Consider the following 13,557-nt stretch of genomic DNA (forward strand, 5'->3'; position numbering starts at 1 on the left):
ACAGAGCTGTGAAGGGTAAAAGAGCAGAGAGCTTGATGAGGGGAGTAGAGGAAGAGATGGATTCAGCCAGGTACTGGAGGGCAGGTCCACAGATGGATTTTAAAACAAGGAGCCGAAACTTAAAAAGTGAACGATTCTGCATGGAGAGTTACCCGGTCTGATTACAGTGCACCTAGGTGGGTGAAGGTCTAGGTAGTTTGCAGAGAGTGCTTGTGGCATAATTGAGTATTTTATTTGGGGGATTGAAAGTAGAGAGAGACAACCCCATGAATCGGGTAGAGCAGTGGCCCAGACCGAGAACAAGGTTGGAGCGGAGTGTTTTATTTGTTTTGGTTTATTTATTGGGTATTCTATTTTTTTTAAATCGTAGACATATTTATCGTAATATTGAAGTATATAATATGTCAAATAGGTATCACAATACATAATAAAATCTAATATATTTACATCACAATAATCTTAAAATAAAAGATGACATACATACTCACAATGACCTATCAGCGCTAAAATCAATTAAACTAGTTTTCTGATCAATAAGTTGGACCAAAAGGCATCAGTTTCAATACAAAAATGGCTTAAAATAGAGTATCCTATTTTGCCAAAATATTGGAGACACAATACATATATTTTTAAGTGTTTCAATTAAATGATCATCTTTACAAAATCGACATATACACTAATTTTCTAGAATACCAATTCTAGCTCCAACTATTTCCCTAATTGGATAAAGCTCAAAACAAAAACACATAAAAGATCTTGTACAATTGAACATTTAAATTTCTGGATGCAAGGCTGCACAATGTACAATCTAGGAAAGTGACTAACATACATGGAGAGCAAGACGTATTAAATTAGACGTATTATCCCTTAAGACGTATTAAATTAAAACTCCAGTATCACCAAAGAACCCTTCTCTTAAGATCACAAAATGTCATCTCCGTGAGATCTGGAGAAGGATAATCTACTATGCGCATACATCCCTGCCAGCTTCTAAGGAATTCCATAAGAAAACCATTATTGTCTGTTTCCAATAAAACCTTAACCTGAATGAGCGGGGTATTGAAATAGGCTGACCGTTTCTTAGCAAGTCTTTGAGGCATACTCCTACAGTACACAGATACCATGCCTAATTCCATTCCAATAGCCTCAATTGATGAAGAGTTGGGAAGCCCCACAAGACCCTTCCGTCCTCTGGCCACCCATATGTACAATGTTATAAAAAATTGTGCAAGATATTTGAATTCCATATAGCAAGGATAGTAAGTAGTTTTGCGCATACATTATAACAAGAGGGGAGAGAGAAACCCCCCAAACTTCAAATAGATTGTTTTGGCCAAGCAAATCAAAGAAGAGATCACTTTTATTTTATCATTATAAAAGATTTCTTTTTTAATAAGAATTACTTATCTTGAACCAAAGATATTTCATTTGATTAATCTCATTGGATCGCACACCATCCAAATTCCAGATGAAATACCTCTTATGCTGTTGCTTCTTTGGAAACTGCATAAAAATGACTTTGCATCATAAATGTGCAGATCATTCTCGATTGAATAGTTCCAAAAAGCATCAGGATAATGTTGGATGCCTACTTGGGTAGTATCCGTCACTATCAAATTATCAGCATAGGCCAGCCATGCATATCCAAACTGCCCCAATCGTAGTGAGAAGTTGCCTAATCTATTGAAAAGATGAACTAATATCAACCAATTAGAGGTTGAACAATGAGAGGGTTATCACACAATCTTCATTAGGTCCTGTTGTGGTTGAAATAGGCAGCAATTTCACTAGGCATCCAATCGCACCTGAGCAGTCGTACCAGTATGGAGCATAATGAAAAGTTTCAAAAACTCTTGTGGCAATTCCCAGTTCAATAAGTCATGCCAAAATCTGCTGCAGTTAACCTCATCAAACGCGGAGTAAAAAATCCAAAAATTGTTATATAACAATTGTCTTGCAGCAAGACCGGTTTGATGTTTAAGCATTTTCAAAAGAAGGCATTTGGTCAGGGTACTCAAGCGCTTTCTAAAACAAGTCTGATAAATAGCTACACTCTTATTCCAATCAGAGCAACTTTGCCATTCGTTCAGCAATAAAGAACACAATTCCTTAAAGGTGAAATCCAGCAAGGCAATTAGTTGAACATGTTCATGGGAGTTATGACATCATTTTTTATTGACGGGTATTATATGAGAGACAGTCCAAGTAGAAGGAAAGTGGATAGTTCTTAAAATGGGTAACAATAATATAGTTACTATACAAGCTCAAGGATGCTCTACATGAGAAGATTTACATTCCTTAATTGTAATATAGCTATTCTCATAAGAAAAGACCTCCTACAGGTTTCTCAATGAACCAACATTATAACAATCAAAATGCTCATGGCAAAAAACTATTTTTCTGACTTTTAAAAGGAAGAAAATTCTCCACACAACTATATGGTTGTGAACTCTTAAATGTGTTTGCATTGTATAGCTGCCCAAAATGATTTATCCAATTATTTCCAGAAATAGGATTTGTTTGGAGGAGGACAGAGTGTTAGAATTATCAGCACAAAGGGCCCAAAATCTTCTCACATTCTGTGTGGATAAGATAAAAAGCATTTGTATGCTATTTGGCAGATCATCCCGGTTCTTATGTTTATAAGAAATCAGCTAATTTTTATAGTGCTCAATTCCAAAACATATTAGATGCTTTAATTCACGTTGCAGCTGATATTTCTTATTAGCTATCACTGGATGAAACCTACATATATTATAATTCTAAGCACAAAAAACAAGAAGAAAGAATTAAAGCTCTCGTCATTCATGTTCTGTGTAGAGGGAATCCACAGCAAAAGGGAAAGAACACATTAGCACCGTTGCAGTCCCAGTAAAACTAATTAGGGTGGAAGATGATTGCTTCTGAGCAGCGCTGCTTGAGTCTTCAAGTAAGGGGGAGGCCGTGCTTAAGGGGTGAGCACAGTATAGATTTTTGTTCCTCCTGAAAGGTAGCACATAGATTGGCTAAATAAAGACTTTGACTATTCAGATGGGTGGATACCTATCGTTGATCTGAATTTGTTTTTGCCTCGTTCTTATACTATGATTTGGACATTTAAGAACAGTATTAAACAAATGGAATGGATTAGTGATATCTCTTAAATAATGTGTCAAGCATGGCTCTATTGAACCTTTCTTACGTGAGATGGACAATCAAGAGCAAGACATACAAGATGCGGCTGGAAATTGATGCAGTAGAGATTGGCCAAAAGCAAAAGAACGAAAAGAACTAAGTTAGTGCATACACAGTGACATTAAATCTAAGAATTTCTCTCAGGTACAAGATGTGAAACATTCTCTAGACTGGCTAGAAGAGAACGTCTTACACAGATCAGTCATTTCACGACAAAGCTGTCAAAGCTGAAAGCATGGACATGCGAAGCAAACGTTTAACCACTGGCACAGCCAGAAAATAATGTGTATCTGCAAATCCACACACTGGCCAGCAGGGAATACCGACATGTTTCTCTCAATGTATGGCATTTTCCCATATTTCGGGCTCATCAACAGACTCTGACTTCTCGCAGTGTCTTCCATTGCCACTTCCTGCCAGGTCTTCCCTCGAGATATCTTTTTCTTTCAAGCCTGTCATGGCATGGCTCTGATCTTTGTTGTCCTAGAGGCAAAGGAGCATATGAAAGGTAAGTGAAATCAGAGTGAACTTTTATGAAATTACAGTATTGTCTCCCTGGATTTAGAAATGAGCCTAGAACATAAAGAAGATCAGCACCATGACTTTGGATCAGCGCTGCAAACTATACTGAATATGTGATGTATTCTCCTGATTCTTTGGGCACACACTTTCTCTGCCCATTCATCATCACTTGAAACAATATGAAGTGCAGTATGACTTGGGCAATCCTGAAGCACAGAGTGGCATCCACCTTCCAACACCATACTCCCTCTGACTCACCTACAACCAATAGGGTGCACCGCTAAAGAGGAAGAATGAAGTGGTTAGTTCCTCTGAGCTTTATTGGGTGCAAGGGGGAACTGAAGGGATTTATTAAGGGGTCACTTAAGACCTGTTACTCCTAGGTATAAATCATCCCTGTAGCATGGGATATCTAAGCTATTTGAATCTGTAACCTCCCCTTCTATCGACCTCTGTAGCCCAAAATCACATAAAGTGCCCCATCGCTTCCTCATTAGGTTTGCTATATATAAACACAAATACAAATATTTAAAGTTGCTTTTATATCATTTTAAACATCTCCATGAGAGATTCTTTTCAGAGGTCCTACTTAATGTGACATAGAATTGAACAGTACACAGAAACATTCACATTGAGTTAGGAACCAAGATTTTGAGTTGATCAACACATGACGATTAGGGATACATAATTTCCATATAATATTTTTTTAAAGCAAAACCATCAACACATTATCAAGTAAACATATATGAAACTTGATCAAATCTGTATCTCTTTCACATATTTAGTTGCGTGTCACAACCAAGTTTATATCAAACAGATAGTTTTAAAGCGAATCACTTTAAAGATGTGAAATCTGTCTCTGACTACACAAAGGAGGTTGACAGGCTGGGAACAAAAACTACACCCAGCTAATGTGCATGCTAAACTGTGAATTTGACAACAAAAAAAATCACACCCGTCGGTTTAAATGTTTCCAGAAAAAGCCATCCCAAGCATGTACAGTTTTACAGCCCCGAATGATACAGCATTAAATATTAGCAGCTAGATAACAGTGTTGGGATTACCCATGTTGCCATCAGATTTATTGATGGTGACCGGAGTTCATGGATTTAATCTCTTTTGGTTTGGATTTCAAGTTCTAACTTGAAGCAACCCAGGAAGGCATCAGATCTCAATTTACGCAGGGAGGAACTTCCAGTTTTGGGGCACAGGAAGGATTGACGATGTGAAGGAAGAAGCCGTGCAAATAGGGTTTAGAAGTGTTAAGATGTTGGATGGCTTGCACGAAGGAAAGAGCACTGGTGTAGGGGGATTTGTTAAAAGTAAGTGTGTGAAGGGTTTATCAGTGGATAGATTTTCACATCAGTATGAGGAATTTGCAGAGGGCCTCTTGCACGCTCAGATCTCTGACGCGGTCTGGGAAGTTTGCACAGGGCATGGGTCGCAAAGATTAAAAAGTATTCTCCAGACGGGAAGGAGAAGAGCAGCAGAAACAGAAGAAGGCTGTTACATTAGTCCAATTTGCCAAAACAAGAATGTTCATCTGGGTCTCACCATAGTTGAAGGAGAGGTGGACAAGATGTTGGAAATAGTCAGTAAATGAAAGAAAGCAGACATGTTGGTTGAGATATGCAAGGAATATCACATTTCTCTATCAAATTTGATTCTAAGGTTCCAGTTAGGGGGAGATGATAAGCTGGATACAAGAGTGAATGGTATAATTAATGAAAGGGGTTTTCTGTGCAACCAAAGCTTTACTGTGACAAACACTGGCTAATAGGTTATTGGGGATGTCACACTTACATGAACATTAGCCGACTGATTCTAGATGTCTATATTATCGATGAACTTTGGCCAACAGGTTACTCTGCGTCTCGCTATTATAGATGGAGCTACACTCAAAGGCAGTTGTAATATGAATATTGGCACATAAGTCACTACATGTATCTCCCCAGTTTTGACAAAAATGTGTCCAAACGTTACATTGGTTGTCTCTGTTTTAAATTAACCCCTGTTTTAAATGGATGCCCCTTTATGTAAATCAATTTACACAATTTTCTCGGGAGAGATTCAATTCCCTGTCCATACTTCATTTTAGATGAAAACGATTACCGGGCCAAAAGCATGTGTCTAGAATCAAAGGAAAAGGGTGGAAACGCCTTAACGGTGGCCCTGGAAATCTTGAGCATAATAAAACTGACTCCACATGTTGCTTGATAAGATGACTTCGAATTTTGACTTTGTGCCACATAAAGCTACTAAAAGCACCTCAATCCAAGAAAGTGGATGATACTTCTTGAAACAGCAACTGATTCTGGCTGCCATTGTCTGAAAGACCTCAACAAGGGTTTACATTTTATTTAGCAGAGGCAGAGGGTTTTGCAGTCTTGGCCTAGGATTCTAATGACAGACTGGAAGTGGCCTGAATGGAAAGCTGTACCCTGCAGATAGCATTGCCTCTATTGGCCCTGGAAATCATCAAGTGCCTGTGTACATGTCAGACAGTGTGCTTCATAAATGCTGTGTAATTAACATAACATAAATTGTGCTTCGAAAGAAGGTGGTTGGAATCTTGTCTGTACTATCCTCCACCTGGGTATAGGAGCAATAATATACTCACCTGAGCAGGACTTTAGCCATGACCCTTACTTTGGAGATAGGTATGAGGTCCCCCACCACCTTTGAGGCTTCCACACCTTCGACCTCTGTGGAGAAGATCATACATACATTGTCAATTTTTATATGACCAAACACTGGATCGTAGGAGGTTATTAACAGATGGGTGGCCTAGAAGGAGGATAGGACAACAGAAACCATGCATTGGCAGCATGCAGGGACTTGCATAATCTTCACATGCTCTATGAACAACACCTGAAATAGTTCTTCCATGTGGGGCAGAGATTTAAATGCACATATAAGAAGATGTATCTGTGTTGACAATTCTTTCCAAATACTGAAATCCACTAATGCTTTACACTTCCATTATCAAGGAAGAAGGCTCATTTTGTCATCATAACCAATGTTTATTAGGGAGTAGGATACATGTATAGTGGGGATAGCGCTATGCCCTCTTTTGGGTATTTGCTCCAGAAGCATCACCTTTGTAGTCATGCAGTTTAACACAGGGGTAGCCAGTCATCTTCTAGATGTTTGGCCTACAACTCCCATCAGTCCCAACCATCAGTCAGTGGTGAGAGATCATGGGAGGTGTAGGACACAACAGTCGCGGGTGGCAGGTTAGTTAGAGTGGGCATAGCAAGAAATGCACCGCAAAGGGGGAGGATGATGATGGAGGAAGTACTAGGAAAAGCAATTGACTAATAGACTCTGAAATTGTTGGGTTGGAATCGGACATATCAATTCAGTGTCTTAAGAGAAGAGTGCTGGGGAAGAATGTAGAAGGCCTGTAATGCAGAGGGAGAGTAACCTATGGAGCCTGTGCAATAAGTAGCATTTCAGACTGCAGTTCTTTGGGGAGTCCATGATTTGTGGAACCCACACAGTTCTCCCTATCACATTTTGTTAGTTTTGCTACACAAGTCTTATTTCTATTTCAGCTAGAGCCTGGTGTTAACAATGTGCGCATGTGGCTCTTTGCACAAATGCATGGATACGCCAATCATATATAATGTTCAGGTCGGTCACTGAAAGTATCACCTCGTAGTTACTGCCATAAAGGCTGCCCACCTTTGCTTGGCTCCTGTCGGCTTCTTTCAGTCTCCAGTGCCTTTCGCAGATGTTCCTTTTGGACTCGACTTTGCTGCAGCACCATCAAGTAGGAGGTGATTTCTTATTCTTAAGGAAATAACTGGCCCAAAATGACAGTCTTTATCCTCGTGTTGTATCATGTAAAGGAGATTTTCTTTTTTTAAAATCTTGTTTTTATTAGTATTTTCATTATTATAACATACAAAATCACCCCTCCCCCACCAACTCCCCATCTCCCTTCCCCCACAACCCCTACCAAGCCCCCACCCTGGGCAGCTACCCCTTTGATACAGACATTCCTTTACAATCCAGATAGTTGTGCTTTAATTGAATAAGTCCAAGATCCGTATTCTTTGCAGGCACCAGTTCTCCCGAAAGTCTTTATGCAAAAAGTCCAGCACAAACTCCCAATCATTCTTACATTTCTGTTGCTCCCCTTGTTTGTTTGTTTGTTTGTTTGTTTGTTTATTTATTTATATTGCGCACCAGACCCTTAGGTTACCGGGCGCAGCAACAAGTATATGCGAAGCTTACAATGTTACAATGTTATATAAATGAATTTACAATATTACACCATATTGCACAAATTACAAGAATGTACAGATAAAGATTTGCCGTATTTACATGAATGTACAGTTAGCAATATACAGGATTTGCGGTAATAAGCATAAAGGTTGATGTCACGTCAGGGTGCATTGGGTCGAACTACACTTGTGAGTGTTCGGGTGTTAAGTCGTTGTTGGCGATAATGTGTTTGATAAGGTTCCTTCTGAAATGGGGGAAGGGTTGGTCAGCTCTTAGGTTAGGTGGCAAGGCGTTCCACAGGTTAGCAGCTTTCACAGGGAAGCAGGCGCCACCAATTTTGGCGAGTCTGAATCTAGGTACTGCCAGACAATTGGAATTGGCGACTCTCATGGGTCTATTAGAAGTTTTTCTTTTTATTTTGTCCATTAAGTAGTACATAAGTAACCCATTCCAGAGAAACATAATGACAGATGTTTGGTAGCCACTCTTGTTCTGTTGGGACTATGAATTGTTTCAATTTTTGCACTATGAGTGACAAGGGGGCAGCCCTCAGTATCATGTATACTTTCCTTTGCTTCTTTTCGGTTAATATCTCCAAGACGTCTCCCTAGCCCAACATTGCCTCACCTATGCCTCTTCGTATCTGGAAACCAAAAATCTCATACATTGTACTGTTGACATTTCCCCCAAAGATTCGGGCACTCCCACCACATATGGACCCATGTTCCTTTTTTTGTTGCATCCCTGCCAACATTTGCCCGAAACATTCTTTTAAAACATGTGCAACTTCTCCGGCGTGAGGTGCCATTGTACCATTACCTTAACCCATATTTCCCGTATCTGAATTGCCTGCATCAATTTTGTGATTCCCTTTCAAACTGCCAACCACTCGGTCTCTGTTATAACAGTACCTCTATCTTTCTCCTATTGATTCCTGTATCCCCATTCCACTTGATTCAAATTCTTTCCAATTATCTTGTACAATGCCCCAACCACATATCTATCACCCAGATTTTTAGTGATATATTTCTCAAAAGGGGCTAGATCCCTTATTATGAAGTGCTTGTTGAACACCATTAGCCAATGACGTCTTTCATTTTCATTCAACAGAAACGTGCTTGCTTTGTTAAAATGTTCTAATCTCCGGCCCCTCTACCATGTCACCCATCTTCAGACATCCCGCTTCCTCCCATTTCTTAAATGCATTCTGTTCCAATCCTGGAGTAAACTATGGATTGCGAAAAAGAGGTGTTTTTTTGCTTTTGTACATGTTGACAGGACGATCCTGCTTTTGAGACCATAACACTTTCTGAAGGGGTTTACCAACTACTGCTCTGCCCATGTGTACCCACATTTTCTCCATGTCCCCTTTAAACAATTCCCTAATAATCCTCAATTGAGCCACCTGATAATAGAAGTATAATACCTTTGGGAGTACCATCATTTTAATTACATCTATTCTTCCGGTCCACAATGTTGTCAGAAAACTGCGTATCTTAAGCCATTGTTTAATTGATGCCAGAAGAGGGAGATAATTTGCTTGGTACATCGACTCCAAGGAATCTGTTAATTGTATACCCAAATATCTCAAACCCGGTTCTGTTAAAACAAATTGGCCTTCGTAGCCTTCCCTCTTTCCTGATGTTTTGCCTTTTTGAAATTTCATCATTACTGATTTTTGTATGTTGATTTATAGGTCTGCCACCTCGCCAAATTGTATCAATTCTGTTGCTAAGGCAGGTAAAGAAGAAGGTATATTGGTCAGTGCCAACAATATGTCATCCACAAAGGCCATTACTTTCTGATCTTCTCCCCCAAATTTATTTCCTTGGTCCGTTGTTTGGTCCCCCGGGCAACCCGAACCTCATTAGAAAGATCCCCATTGATAGCTAGTCGAACGATTGGGGATTTATAGTTTGTGCTTACCATTTGCAAGAACCTAAGACCAAATTCCATAGTCTCCATTGTCAAGAATAAAAAGTAACATTCAACTCCATCAAACGCCTTTTCGGCATTGAGCGTTATAACCCCTGCTGATAATCTTGCCTTGTTTATTTTATCTATCATATGGCTCACCCGTCTAGTGTTGTCAAATGATTGCCTTCCCATAACAAACCCGGATTGGATTAGTGACGGTACTAGTCTTCCAAGTCAGGTTGCTAATATTTTAATATAAAGCTCTGCATCAACATTGATGAGAGCTATGGGTCTATATGATCCACATTGAGCCCTATCCTTCCCTGCCTTTGGGAAAAGCACCACCTTCGCCTCTTCCGTTTAGGGTGTAATAGCCCCTTCTCCCCTGAAGGAATTGAACAGTGAAGTCAGCACTGGAGTTAAGTTTTTTATGTTGGTGCTATAAAAAATAGTTGGGAAACCATCTGGTCCAGGAGCTTTGTGGAGAGGTAGAGACTTAATTGCTTCTCGTACTTCGTCTTGTGTAATGTCACCATCTAATTCTTCCCAGTCGGCTACATCTAATTTGTTTAACCAGCATTGTTCCAAATAAGTCATTTGTACTTGGGTGTCTGGGCAATCCAAAGTATATAACAGAGTAGCACTCTGTGAATGCTTCTATTATATCTCTAGAAGAGGAGCTAATTTTACCTTGCCCAGACTAGATAATGTGAATAATCCTGACTTCATTCGAACTTTATGTACCAGCAGGTGGTCAGCCTTATTGGGTTTGATGAAATAGCTCGCTCTTAAATACAACAGGGTCTTCTCGGCATGTCTTGTCTGTAATAGATCTAATTGTCCTCTGAGATACCTATGATTTTCTGTATTTGTGCCCCCTGATTTGTTTCCATCTCCTTCATAGCTGCTTTTAATTGGGTTTCCAGCTCCAGTTGGGCTGCTGTTAGTATCTTCTCCCTTTGGGCCTTTTTCGTAATTAGTTCTCCCCTGATGGTTGCATTAAAAGCGTCCCAATCCCATCTTTCAGGTATATCCTGGGTCCCATTTAGTTAAAAATATTCTTTAATTTTACCCCGAATTCTTAACCCATTACCTGTTTTTTTATTATATGTTCCGGGAATTTGCAACACCATAACTCTGACCCTTTGTTTCCCTGGAGAATTGTACATTTTAATGGTGCATGATCGGATAGGGCTATTGGGCCCATATCCATCTGTTGTATTCTTCCTAACAATGAAGCTGAGACCCACACATAATCTATCCTTGATAATTTCTGATGGACAGATGAATACAACGTATACCCTTTGTCTTCCTGCTGAGTTTCGTTCCAAGCATCTATTAATGATAGGTTGACCATGGTCATTTTTTATTTTTACGTTTGGGGTCGTTGCAATGTCTGTCCAATCAGCTTGAGGATCCCAGGCCATATTGAAATCCCCCATCAGGATAATCTGTTCTTCTGCAAAATGTTCTGGCTTGGCCAGTACGCATTCTCCTCATGTAACGCTCACCTGGTTCCCACGGGGGCACTGGTCTAGTCTGGATTGCTGTGGCCTCTTCTAGCGTGATGCGCAGGACCCGTAACACCGATTGCACAGGACCTCCAAATCGTGCTTGCCTGGCCCGTAGGAATATCCTTCTTATGGTTTGGAAGGATGAACTCTCCATCCTGCTTCTGGTGCAGGGGCGCGTGTTCGTCCAGTTACTTCACTGGTTTTCAGAATGGCGCTGGCAAAATCCACTTGACTTTCCTGAGCGATGCGCCGTAAGTATGAAAGTTCAAAGTTCAAGCGAGGCCCCCTTTATGTTGTCTTTCTAACCTGTGATCTGTCCTTTATTTCAGGTGCAGAATGAAGGCGATGCGTCGAGGGGTTAAACTGCCGAGGTGAGTAGTGATGAGGGCGATCCCTCTAAATGTCCTTATCATTCCCCAGAAATGTCTCTTGTCCTTTCCCCATAGGGGCCGGGGTACGGTACCTGCCAACGGGGCGGCGCCGACCCGAAATGTGGAAGAAAAGCCGGTAAGTATTATGGCTGTTAATCAGGCTTTCCTTCTGTGTTCTTTCTGCTCACCTTTTGTTTCTTCCTCTCTCCCCTAGGTGCAGAGATGTGGCGTCCGATGCTGACAGCCGCGATGGAGCCGGGAGATGTCTCGAGGACAGGTGAGTGAAGCATGGCACTGCAGCGAGCAACGCAATGCTTTTAAATGGAAGTCTTTCTTCAGGGATGCTGGCGAGAAGATTCCGTATGCAGGTAAGAAGTTTGAAATAGTCCTTGGTTTTCACCTTTCTCTTCTCTTCCTTCCTTGCAGGTCTTCCAGGTTCGAGGCGGGCGTGGCTGGAGTCCAGGAGCAGGAGCAGACACGGTGAGCTGCTGTCTGGGCGTGGCTTAAATAGCCTCCAAAGAAGTCCCAGGTATGTATCCTTCCCCAACTAGGTATGTATCCTTCCCTGGCCACGCCCGAGTGAAAAAATACTCCCTATGAAAAAATAGTCCCTTTCAGGTCTCAGGGAGGCCTGAAGCGTGCAGCATGTTCTGCATCAGGTAAGTGCACAAAACACCTCCCTTTATGAGCCTGGCGCCTATGGCGCCAGGACTGATGTCCAACATGAGCCTGGCGCCAAAGGCGCCAGGACTGAGTCCAAAGAGCCCCTATATGGGGCCGCTGGGCTTTTACCCGAGGGCATGATGCCTGCTTCCGGGGTGCTGGCCCTGGCCTGGTGCTCCGGGGGTAGGCATCACGACAGCACTCCCCCCCAAGGCCCCTCCCAAGGTCGTTCCTTCTGGAGGTTTCGGTTTGTTTGGGAAATTCCGATGGAACCTTTTTACCAGCCGAGGTGCATGTACGTGATCACTGGGTTCCCAAGACCTTTCCTGAGGCCTGTACCCTTTCCAATCAATTAGATAGAAAAGTTTTGATTTTGAGATCTTAGAATCCAAAATGTTCTTCACCTCGAATTCAGGCTCCCCATCTATCTGAATCGGTTCTGGTGGCTTTGTTAATCTGGTTCCTGGTTGCACTGGTTTCAAAAGTGACACATGAAAAACGGGGTGAATCCGCATGTTAGCTGGTAGATCGAGCTTGACTGCCACTGGGTTGATTATAGCTTTGATCGAGTAAGGGCCAAAATACCATGGATTAAAAGTTCGAGGCCCCTTGAGTGATAGGTGTTTGGTAGCCAACCATACTTGATCCCCTATTTGGTATGGAGGCGCCTCTCTTCGATGCAGATCCGCATTCTTTTTGTATTTCCCTTTCGCATGTTGCAAATGTGCAGTTGCATACTTGAAGGCTTGAGTAATCGTAGAATGCAAATGGTCCACTGCGGGCATTTCAAGGCTCAGAGGTGAGTCCAAGTCTGAAGTACGAGGGTGATGTCCATATAGGGTATAAAAGGGGCTCTGACCAGTTCCAGAGTGTATCGAGTTATTGTATGCATATTCTGCCACCCATAAAATGTCCTTCCAATTACCCTCCGATTGGTGCAACATACATCGTAGATATTGTTCAAGGGTCTGGTTCGTTCTCTCCGTCTGACCATCGGTCTGTGGGTGGTGGTCAAGAGTCTTACGACGATTTGTGCCAGTTCACAACACTTTTTCCAAATGAGAAATAAACTGGCTTCCCCGATCGGAGACTAGTATGGACGGGAATCCATGCAAACGGATGATATTTTCGAGGAATTCTGTGGCAAGAACAAAGGCTGAAGG

General features: G+C 41.4%; 1 protein-coding gene across 1 annotated transcript in view; it reads right to left on the reverse strand.

Moving 5' to 3' along the window:
* Positions 1-2,162: 2,162 nt before the first annotated feature.
* LOC138473269 (uncharacterized) overlaps positions 2,163-13,557 on the reverse strand; it is a 1,193,211-nt gene continuing 1,181,816 nt past the window's right edge. Inside the window, exons 14-16 of the mRNA XM_069611906.1 lie at positions 7,384-7,485; positions 6,317-6,401; positions 2,163-3,657 (exon numbers count right to left, since the gene is read on the reverse strand). Coding sequence (XP_069468007.1) covers positions 3,630-3,657; positions 6,317-6,401; positions 7,384-7,485 — 215 coding nt within the window. The 3' untranslated portion in view covers positions 2,163-3,629. The remainder of the gene's footprint in view (positions 3,658-6,316; positions 6,402-7,383; positions 7,486-13,557) is intronic.

Source organism: Ambystoma mexicanum, chromosome 8 (assembly GCF_040938575.1).
Source record: "Ambystoma mexicanum isolate Mex_15411 chromosome 8, UKY_AmexF1_1, whole genome shotgun sequence".
Lineage (NCBI taxonomy): Eukaryota > Metazoa > Chordata > Amphibia > Caudata > Ambystomatidae > Ambystoma > Ambystoma mexicanum.